We start from the raw sequence: 12199 nt of genomic DNA, 5'->3' as shown, positions 1-12199 counted from the left end.
ATATGCAATGTTGGTCCGATTTGAATGATATGTACGGATTTGGTCAAGTTGTCTTCAGTAATCATCTATATGAAATTTCGTTGTGATATCTTATCGAATAGAACAGATTTTCATATAAGGACTTGAATTTAATCGTTCAGTTTATATGGCAGCTATACGCTATAGTGGTCCGACAAATGAGCAGGTTCTTGAGGAGAAAAGGACTTGTGCAAAATTTCAGATCAATATCTCAAAAAGTGGGGAATTATTTCACGTATCTATAGGCTTCCGGACATGATTAAGTCCACTCAGCTCGGCACTCTGATCATTTATAGTTATATATTTTATAAGGCTTCCGACATTGAGTCGAGCGTTTTCTCTCCTTTCTGTTCAGTGTTCTTTGTTTATAGCATTATTGGTCAAAAGGGACCTATAAGCTTAAAGCCGACTCCTAACAGCTAAATGATTTTGAAAGATGAGATTTCATGGTCTTTTGTATAGAGGTCGCTCTTTTAAGTACGTTTTCAAACAGTCTTTTAAATGCTTCTTAACGAACTTATCTAACAGAGTTAGATGGTGGACTTAATAGAACTTTCTATATGAAGACATTTATAAGAACTTACAAGAATACACCTTATTAACCCAGAACGCATTTTTTACGGTTCATTAAAGGCATGAGGGGAGTGAGAATCAGCGACCTTCTCCTTCTGGGCCGAGTTTTTTCCTTAATTAAGAAGGAGGGTGAGATTGGAGTTCAATTAGAAAAAATAGAAAGATTGTGTGAAACCTTCGAAGAGTTTTTGCGCCAACTTTTTTTTTTTAGATTCTAGTACGTTTCTTTTTTGGAAACTGAATTTACCCTCAGAAAAAGTGATAATATTTTTACAAAAAGAATTTATATATGAGGCAGATGTGGGCAGGATTTTTTACTTAGGTAAGGAGGTTCGACATTGATATTTGATAAGTGTCGCAAAAGCTCAATTTTCATATTTATCTGTGTGTTTCGAACATGCGACCAAACGCGTGCTAGTCACGAACCTAAGCAACTTAGCTTTGACTATGAAACTGAATTGGCTAAGAAATAAGCAGAAAAAGTGCTAAATGACGATTCCATATAAAAATGCTATTGCAACAGATGTTAAAATTCATATATGGCAGCGAAAGACATTATTTATATATGTATGTATGTATAAATGCTTATAAATATATATACAATATCTGTATAGTATGTATGTTTGTATATATAAATATTTGACTGCATGCCAATAACTATCAGCGAGCGTGGCGTAGTGTTGTGGGTGCAGCTGCTGAGCTGAGATGAGTCAAATGTCGAGAGCAAGGCTGCTGTGGCTGTGGCAGGGGGGCGAAAAGAGCGCAGGCGTGAATTCGCGCAAATGACATTTCATTCAAAATGCGCATCAAAAGTGCTGGGCTTTACTTTTTTCTACAATTTTTATACAATATTTTTCACTACAGCCTGTGGGTGATCTCACTGCTCACTTTTTTCACAGCTTGAAATGGAAAACATATTGCTTAAGGCGCCTTTAAGTGTTGATTGTTGTATGGCATGTGCTGTTGTATGAAACGGATTTAATTGAATCTTGGCATTGATACTTGATTTAGCTATTACCTAGCAGCTTGGCATAAGTATTTTTAGTACAAAAATATAAAAAAATAATTTTTTTGCGAAAAAAATTAAAATAATATTTTTTGCCAAATAAAATTATACATATTTTTTAGAACAAAAAATTAAAAAAACAAAGCTTTAGAAAAAAATTATTTTAGAAAAAAAATCTTTTTTAAAAACTAAAATTTTAGAAAAAACTTTTTTTTTTTGGAAAAAACAAAGTTTTTTAGAAAAAAATTTTAGAAAAAATAATATTTTTTACCTAAAATTAAAAGTTAAAATTATTCCTGACAGTTTTTCTATAATCATTTTTTTTTACTAAAACTCTTTTTTTCCCAAAAAAAATATTTAGTTTAAAAAAATTTTAATTAAAAAAATATATCTCTGTATACTACACTTATTTTGTTTAAAATTTTTTTTTAAATAATTTTGTTTTTTTCCAAAAATTTTTTTCTAAAAAATATTATTTTATTTGGAGAAAAACATTATTTTAATTTTTTTGGCAAAAAATGGATTTCTAAAACAAAATATTTTTTACTTAAAACAAAAAAAAAATTTTAGAAAAAAAATATTTTTTACTTAAAACAAAAAAAAATTTAGAAAAAAAATGTTTTTTACTTAAAATTAAAAATTAAAATTATTCCTGGCAGTTTTTCTAGAATATTTTTTTTTACCAAAACTGTTTTTTTCCAAAAAAAATTATTTAAATTTTTTTTTCTAAAACTTTGGTTTTTTCTAAAATTTTGTATTCTAAAAATATTTTATTTGGTAAAAAACATTTTTTTAACTTTTTTCGCAAAAAAAGATTTTCTTAAAAAAATTATTTTTAACTTAAAAAAAAATTAAAATTATTTCTGAGAGTTAAGTTTAATTTGAAAGCTCATGTCGTGTAGCTTTGCATATGTATTATAATAAATGTGTTAATTTTGAATATTTTTACTGCATCTTAAATGCTTTCAAACCGTCTGCTGAAAACTACAAAAAGCAGTATTTAATCTGCGCTTCTTGAAAAAAAATTAAAAAAATTATGAATGCGATTTTAATATTCTAAAGTCAGTTGTCGTTCTGCAAATCAATTTGGCAAATCCATCAGTCATTCCATCCATCAAATGTCTGACACATCCGTGTAGTCAGCTCTGCATATGTACTCAGGCTGACTGGAGTAGCTGCTACCTGTGACAGCATAACAAAAACAATAACAATTGCGCAAAATGGTAGCACACATTCATACACACACAAATCTATATACACGCTATGCATCTTAATATCTACTTATACTACATGCTTAAGCCAAAGATTCTTTAAGTTTTGGCATGAATTTTGAAGCTCAACAGTTGGCTTGCGAAATTTCACTTCACATTTGTTACAAAGCACTTACTTATATGCTTACTTACATATATTTTACAGCTTTTTGTTTTTTGTTGTTTGTTTTCGCTTCAATAGTGGGTGTTTTAACTGGCATATCTGCGGCCTTTTACGTTTGTTGCCGCTTTGGATTGATTTAGAGCACTTGTAGTAAATATTTTACTCCAAATTCTGTCCGACATTGTAGTCACGAATCGACATATGTATGTACATATGTAAATGTTGCAGCGAATTCATAAATTTTGTTAAAGTATATGTTACAAGTGTGTGGGTTGTGTCTGTCTACAAGCATATTTTATGTTTACAAGTCGTTATAAGTACAGAATCGTATGTTTATACATGTACTTACATATGTATTGCTAATAAATTATTAATCCATTTGATGGACGTGGATATCCGCTGTAAATTAACAATTTACATTTTTTTTTTCAAATTAAGGAATTTTAAGAGTTACTAATGTATTGAATCCCATTCCAAAAAATATCAAAGAAAATTTTTTAATAACTCCCGCGCCTTGGTAGGTAAAGACTAAGCTCTAATTGTATTTTTTGCAAGGACAAACGTTTCTCAAGACGCACTTCAAAATCAAGTTAAGTTACGTTAGGTCAATTGGTTGATATTCGTGCGATCATGAATAGCAGTAATACTATAACCGCTTGTCCGTTTTGATGCCCAGAACTACAAAGTACGGGTTAAAAATACCATCGTATATCTACAAAGCGCCTAGCGCCAGCCACAAACTAATAAGCTTAATATCTACTTAATTCGTAGAAAGTATAGCAACCAATATGCTTCAACCTTAGTCTGGCGAAAGCTAAACAGTGTAGAAGAAAGTGTCTAGCTGTTTCCATCTCATCTTCCTTCCTGCAACTTTGACAAGTTACGTCTACCAAAATGTATAGCCCACAAGTGCTGGTTGTTAACCAAAGTTTATATTGCGCGAGGCCCCTAATTCCAGCGCCCAAATGCACGAAAATAGGGGAACACCGTTCCCATCCTAATGAGATAAGAGTGTCCTTTCTAGCGAGTTCAGCTTACAATTTTCGAGGATTCCGCTGTGACAGCCACTCAGACAAATTTAATATGGAAGTACCCAGATACCACAGCTAGTGAGGTCATGCACTCCTTGACTAGCTTTGAGCTCACTGTTAGCAATCTCAGGGCCTATATGTATAGCAGTTCTGCTCTTCCCTTTCTCTTGAGCTTCGATTCATCAATAAAAAAGCCCACTACGCCTCTTCTTCACCGATTCCACCACCCACTTCAAAATCAACTACTCAGCATTTTGTACTAAAATGTGAAATGACTTGTTCAATCATAGAATACTCTATGAGCTGTGAGTACATCTCTGCTCTTAATACGTCATTTAGAAGCTGAAGTAGATTTGAACGCATGGTCAAAATTCCTACACACACGGGAGCTCCAATTTAAAGGTGATGGTGATCTACAGTTTTTCCAATATCTAATTTAGAATGACGGAAATGATGTGTACATGGATCGATCGTCTCGACCAGTCAACTTTTTCTTTTGTCAAATTCAAAATTACCCAAGTCTAAGCTTATTCTACCTAACCTTGTTTATATAACTTTCTCTCAAAAAATTTTCAGTTATCGGAATTTACTTAGAAAAACTTTTTATGCAGAAAACTGCAAATAGTTGATGCCAGTAATAGAGAGTGTACCATTACCGTATTGAAGTGGTATAATCGCTCTCTTTTATATTATGCCAGTCTATCGCTCTTATACTAATTGTTTGTTCGATTCGACACTCTCCAAGCTTCAGTGATTAGTATAACACCACTACATACAGAAGCATCAGTTGAAAGATTCATTTCAAATTACTTTTGCAAGACTTTTTCTTGGTAATATTATTTTTTTGTTTTGATATATATATACCTTAAAATTATAGTTTTGAAACTCAGCAATTAATATACTTTAAAAAATTTATAGAATATGTTATATAGGCGTAGTCTAGAAAAAAAATGAAATTAACAAAAACGACTTGATGTCAGTTTTAACTGCCATATCAGATGTCACCGTGATTTTTACTATTAAAACAAGTCTACCTATTTTTATCCCCCAAAACATTCTCCAATGTCATATTTGCATACATATAGTAAATAATTCACTCATGTCTCACTAACATTCTAAACTAAAATTTCGTTATTTGTTTATGCTAATACGGGTACGAGTATTCGTCGGTGATGCAATCAACCGAAAACACCAAAATGTATCGTTCACTTAGCGTTGTTTGTTTACTCCTAATCTCGATTGCTGTGGCGGTCGGTGGCATGCATATGGAAATATTGATATTCACACACCAATATTGACATACCGTAATACGTTAATTAGCATTGAGAATGGATTTTCAAATCACGTTTTTTGTCATTTTGTCAACATACATATTTACATATTTTGCATATTTATAAACTGCGGCAAAATAAAAAAAAATCTAAATCAAATAAACTAGTTTTAGGCATTATCAATATTTTGGTTTGGTCCAAAAAGCAAGAAAAAATTATATACAAATATTTAAAATATTTGTTTACTAATTAGCGACGCTTATTTGCATATGTTTTGCTCTTGAAAACTATAATAATATGGTTGGGGTTGTCTATCATGGCAATTTAGGCAATTTAGTGCAAATAAAATTATTTTCATGGCTAATAATAATTACCATGATGATAAGACTTGCTTTTGAACGAATTAAATTTAATTCAATAATTATTGGGTAAATAAATAATTAATGGGTAATGGTAATTTTGTACCAAACTGGTCAGCCATGTTTATATCGGTGGTCGAAAAAGTTTTTGCGTATTTTGTCAATAGATGTCGTTGCAGTTGTATATCTCCAGTGCTACCAATCACATTATATCATACCTTATAGTGTTGAAAGGGTGATATTTTAAGCTTCATTTAACGAAAAAAATAAATAAATTCGGGGAAGATGAAAAAAAGTTACAGCTGTTCAAAAATGAGTGAAAATAATGAAGAAATTTTTGTATAAAAAAGGGAAAATTGCAATGAAATTTGTGAAGCTTACGGAGACGATGCTGTATCAGTTCGTGTACAACAATGTTTCGTGGGTGATCTGGATGTGGTAGCCTTCCTTTCGACCGCTACTAGCTTGACTCCCGTGTTTTGCCTCTCAACCTTGGCTATTGCGGCCTTTTAAAGCTGGATCGATCTCTCGTCATTTCGATCTGACCCTGGTACCAACCGGCATCTGTGTCTGACACGCTGACGGACCCGGATTGCCTAATAGCACTTCCAAAGCGAAGTTTTGTCAGCACAGCTTGCAGTTCTCTCTCATCCAGCACCCCAAAAATAATTCGGTTCCGAGACACATCAGCAAATGATTTTGAGAGCATTACTCTCCTTGTCTTCAGTATTTTGGCTGCTGTCGTAGCCTCTTAAGCTCTTGTTGTTGTTGTTTTAGCGGCAGAAAACATTCATGAGGTAATTTCGAGGTAGGGTTCCGAGTTGACAGCTCTTGCCCAGATAAAAATCCGGGTCCGTTCTGGTTACTTAGACCCGACTGTCGTGAGAACCGTAACCTCTTCTACTAACCTCTGTCGCTTGGCTGCCACCGCTGTCGATTCAAGTTTAAAGTTAGGCAAGACTGCTTTCTCGATATCATTGGATTCTTGAAGCTGCTTCGTCAGCTCCTCTTTGATTGGCGGTTGCAACTGCATCCTTTTCAGCACGTCGCTTCTCCGCATACCTTGTCTTTGCTGGGTCATCGACCTTCAAACTAGGTCATTCCGGGGCAAACGCACTACTAGCAGCAACACCCCTCCCTCATAAGCAGCCATACTTTGGCTACCGGCTTTGGTTTCAAGAAAAATAAAAAAACAAAATTTAAAAATGTAAAAAAAAACTAAAAAAAAAAATATTAAAAAAAAAATAGATAACTAAAAATGAATGAAAAATAAATTGGTACCAGAAATAGTCACCCTGTATGCTCTTATGTCACTGTAAAATACTAAAAATAGATTTTTTTACTTTCTCATCATGATTTTATTTTAATTTAATCTTTAATTTTTTTCAAAACTGAAATTAACGGCGCCTATAACGATCGTTTTATAAAATCGTGATTTATTTCTAACACTAATTGTATCCAAGAAACAACAATAACAAAGCTCTCAAAGCCGCATTCCTGTCAATTTTAAGTGAGATTAACGAATATCTAATAAATTAATAGACTAAAGCTATTTTGTATGTAAATATATATACTCGTTAAACACGCGCCACACAAACTAATATGTTAATGAGCTCTGTACAATAACAATAGCAACCACTCGAAAGCCATTAGCAAGTGTTTACCCACACAGCTCGCGCTCCACGTGAACTGAAATCACTCGATGATCTCAATTATTGACTAACTATTGAATGGCAGCAGCAAAACTACGTTGTAACTGCGCTTTATTATTATTTTTTTTTTACACATTTACAACTTGTGCTTTAATTTCTCGGTGCCTCTTACCCTTTTCTCGTTAGTCTTTCCACACTCCAACTACCTGTTTGCACAATTATAGCTTCATTTAAATACATACGCCACGCCTCCTTTCTCCCCACGCGGTAGTTATGATTGTTGTGCAACAACAACAAACACAGCACATTAACAACACCGCCTCAAGTGAAGCACACTTTGTTTCAGCTTTCAGCAGCTGTGCGCCCCGCTAGACAAGATCAAGGTGAATCTTAATAACACATTACGTATACGCAACGTCGCACAACGACTCGCCAAGTCATTGAAAATCATCACAGTTAACGACGACGAGCTGCTATATTATACGAGTGTATCGCGTTACCCGCTGGCTATTGAATGCATGAATGGCTGACTGAATGGCTGAAGGCTTGAAATACCCGTAATGTAGCTTTTCGAGCAAACAAAAAGGTTAAATGTGCGTATGTGCTTTCATATGTAAGCGTGTGTGTGTGCCTCAGCGCATCGGCTAAATTACAGTTTCCAATTGATTGGTGGCGTTTCGCTGTTCAGTCTGTAATCGAGACAAATTGTGCAACGTGGTTGCCGTACTTTTGTGAATTGCGTAGTTAAATTGAGTTATAAAAAATCCAAATTTAAAAATAAGTTAAAAAGAAAAGGTAAACATGAATATAAACATTGTAATAAATATTTGCTTGGCATCTAGTTGAAGCGTTTATTCAGTTATCAAGTATGTGAGTACATCCAGGTATTTGCCTGGATGCTGATGTCAACCGCTGGTGTGGCGCGAGTCGTTTCGGCGACTGTTGCGCTTGCGCATGACGTCGTCTAACAGGCATTTCAGCGTTCGAGACAAGCCTTTTGTTGTTGTTTGTTTAGCGTGTACGTGACTTTTGTTTATTTTCATTGATTTATTGTTGCGCTGTGTTTTCCATAAATTTTAAAATCGATAAATTACGTAAATTTTTGCATTACTTTTTTATTACTTTAGTCAATTAATTATTTCTAAGCACTTTTTTAATCTTAGACTTGGCATGTAATGTGATTATTTTTATCACGATGTATTATACTTTGTTATGCAAAAATACAAGTTATTTTTTTCATTTTTATTTGAAATAAATTTATTAATTTTTTTTATAAATTTTATATTAATTTAATTTATAAATTAAATTAAAAAAATTGCAATTTAAATTAAATCCCTTTTATTTTAACCATTTTAGGTATATATACAAATGAAAAAATACAAAACTTGACTAACAACATTTAGAAAGGTACAATTTTTTTAATAATTAAACAAATTAAATAAGTTAAAAAAATATAATTAATTAAATAAAATTAAAATAAGTAAAGTTGCTACAGCAATTTTCCAATTTTGAGAAAACATTGTGAAGTACATATTTTTTATAATTGACAAAAAATATTAATTAAGAGAAAAAAATTAATTAACTCAAATTTTTTTAAATAAGTAAAGTCGAGTGTACCAAATCTTAAACTTTGAAAGACCCAATTTTATCTAATTAAAAAAAGTTTTTTCAAGTTTTTTGTAAAAGTTATTAAAGTTTCGAGTGCAACAAATTTTATACTATGAAATAGCCAATTTTTAATTACAAAAATATTTAAATTAAAAAATAAGTTTTTAAATTTTTTTTAACTAAGTAAAATTGAGTGCCACAGTTTTAAATTTTTAAACACATTTTGATGACTTTATTTAAAAAATTAAAAAACAAATTTATTTAAAAAAATATTAATTAAGAGAAAAAATTAATTAATTTACAATTTTTAAAATAATTAAGTGAAGTGCAAAAATTTTTGAACCAAAAAAATTTTGTAGTACACAATTTTGTTAAAATAAGTAATTTTTTTCCTTATTCAATACTATAAAAAATTAAAATTAATATTGATTAAGTAAAAAAAATAATTAATTTACAATTTCTTAAAAAAGTAAAGTCGAGTGCAAAAATGTTTAAACATTGAAAATTTTTAAACGAGAAAATTTTATTTAAATAATTAAAAAGTATTAATTAATTTAAAAAATAAAGACAATTTTTTTCCATTATAAAAATTAAGTTATAATTTAAATTATATTTATATTTATTTATAATAATAGAAAACATAATTCACAATTTTTTAAGTAAAGCTGAGTAATGCCGGCACTCGAAGTTTCGAAAAAAATTAAAAAAATATTAATAAAATAGAAGTAATTAAGTAAAAAATTTTTATAATATATATTTTTTATTTTTTAATTGCGGAAAATTTTAAACTACAATACATTTTTTTTAATTTTTTAAATAAAATTAATTAAGTAAAAAATTTGTATAATACACAGTTATTTGTAATTTTTTTTAATTAGTCGAGCGCAACAAATTTTTAATTACAATATATTTTTTCTTTTTTAAATTAAATTAATTATAAAAAAAAGTTATACGCAGTAGTTTCAAAATTAAAAAAAAAAAAAACTATTTTGAAAAATATATATTTTTTTTAAATAAAAAAAGGTTTAATAACGATAAAGAAGGATTATACAATTTACAATTTTTTAATTAATCTAGTGCAACAATTTATAAATTTTAATTAACAATAATATTTTTATTTCAATTTAATTTTTTTTTTTTTAATTTTTTTCTTCTTTGTTTAATTATGCACATAATCATATACTCGCATTTCTTGTTTTATTGGTTTTTACTGAATTAAATTAAATTACTAACTGCTGATTTAATTATAATTTTTTTCCGTAATTAATTTTTTTAAATTTTTATTTTATCAATTTATATTATTTATTTATTTTTTTTTAATATTGAATACATATTTTTTATGTTTATTTCTTGCTCCATTATTTTTTTTTTAACTTCGGCTAGTTTATTTTTTTATTGTTGTTGTTTTATTTGTTAAAATTTTTATATATTATAATTTTTGATTAATTAAATTTGTGCACATTTTCACACACATTTATTTTTTTAGATAAATTTTAATTACCTTTTGAGTTGAATTAAAATATTGAAATATTTAACTTTATATATAATTTTTCTTTCAATTAGTACAATAAATTTTAATTTAATTGCATTTAATTTTTTTTATTAATTTTTCTCTATATTAAAAAAAAATTATAAAAAATGTAATAATGTATTTCTAAATTCTTAAAAAAAAAGTAATATACACTAATTAACCGAGTTCCTCATAACTAAATTAAACTCATACATTTTAGAAGCTAATTGAATGCGACAGCATTTGTTTGATCTAACAAATTAAATGAATTTTAAATGGCATCAAACTAGTATTTACACAAGCAAAAAGAAGCTACTAGTAAACATACTGCATGCATACATGTGTATGTATATATGTACATAGCAAACACGAATAATTTCTATGCAGTTGATATATTACATTTGGTCACACGCCAACGGTATCGATTGAAAATTTTGCTTTCCAAAAATCAGCAAAATACATTAAAACCGAAATTCTGCCCACTCTTATATATGTACATATATGTATTAAAATTCTACCTCTCACTTTCTTTCACCATTTGATTCACAATTCTAACTATTTATTCTCTGTGTTTGCTTTCCGTTCATTTGCAGATAAAGCTCAAAAAAGTGCTCGGCCTCACAGTTTGCAGCAATGCCGCCTTGGATGTTTCGCCCGTTAGCGGTCTCTTGGCCTATCCAGCAGGGTAAGTGTACTTTTTTCCGATTTAACCACAAAAGCAACAAACACAAACTTGTGCCGAATTGTTGTTGTTTGTCAATATCCGTTTTTGGGGGTTTTTAAGTGCATATAACGGTTGTTTGCACCGCAACCGCGTATCTTTGAAAGTTGGAAAAACACTTTTTCTCGTTAATTACAACTAAAAGCAGCAGCGAGTAGCTCAGCCGCAGCGAAATGAGTTTCCACTGAGTACATGGCGCAATTTGATATTATAGAAGCTTATTTTTAAACTTTGCGGAAAGCAAGTGAAAAGTACTTATTCAAGTCGTTGGTTAAGCGCGAAAAAAACATTGTGGTCTCATTACGTTTGCTGAGTATTTAGCTGTAGAATTTAGTTTTCCACACAGGTTAGATTTATAAATTAGGTCACCGGCGAAAACAAGGAGGTTTTGGTGCTATATCCTCAATATTGTTGTGTAGAGTTCGACTATAAGCTGAAGATTAATATTTGATGAAACGGGAGGTAGCTACAGTGGTTATCTGACGACGCACCTACGCCTTTAGGAGGCCCATTGAGTTACCAACGGGACTAATGACCACTCACTCCATTGCCTACTCTCTGAAGGGAGGATGTGCTTCTGATGAAGTTCATTAATACAAAATGTTTTATTGGCACAACTTCTAAAACGTCATCAAGAAACCCTCGACTGTACATCTGTTTATTAAACAAGTCAGGAATTGAACCCACTGAGACTCAGTTAAATTTATAACATTTATTTCGAAATAATATCTACAAGTGGGCAGAGGCATATAATTTTCCCCTTTTTCAGGGCCTAATTGTAAGGTGGCGCTTGCTCTGGCTAGTTCATCTGATTCACACCAGGGATATCACTATGACTTGAAATCCATTACATGTTTATCGAGAAATTGGAAGATAGATCCACTAAGAAAGCAAGGCATTCTTTTACTATCTTTGATAAGACCTTAGCAGACTTTAGTGATTTCAAAGCTGTGCTATCTGTAAATATAAATACATTATTACATTATTGTGAACACACTCCTCGTCAGAACAAGAAGAATTTCTATAATTGCTGTGATTTCCACTTGGCAGACTGTGGTCTGGTAGACGGAAGACGA

General features: G+C 30.7%; 1 protein-coding gene across 1 annotated transcript in view; it reads left to right on the top strand.

Annotated features, from left to right (window-relative positions):
* The window catches only part of LOC126752854 (uncharacterized), a 111022-nt gene that overhangs the window by 74599 nt on the left and 24224 nt on the right, over positions 1–12199 (top strand). Inside the window, exon 2 of the mRNA XM_050463850.1 lies at positions 10996–11087. Coding sequence (XP_050319807.1) covers positions 10996–11087 — 92 coding nt within the window. The remainder of the gene's footprint in view (positions 1–10995; positions 11088–12199) is intronic.

This window comes from Bactrocera neohumeralis, chromosome 3 (assembly GCF_024586455.1).
Source record: "Bactrocera neohumeralis isolate Rockhampton chromosome 3, APGP_CSIRO_Bneo_wtdbg2-racon-allhic-juicebox.fasta_v2, whole genome shotgun sequence".
NCBI classification, from domain to species: domain Eukaryota; kingdom Metazoa; phylum Arthropoda; class Insecta; order Diptera; family Tephritidae; genus Bactrocera; species Bactrocera neohumeralis.
The sequence above is the reverse complement of the archived record's forward strand: the minus strand, read 5'-3'. Positions and strand labels throughout refer to the sequence as shown.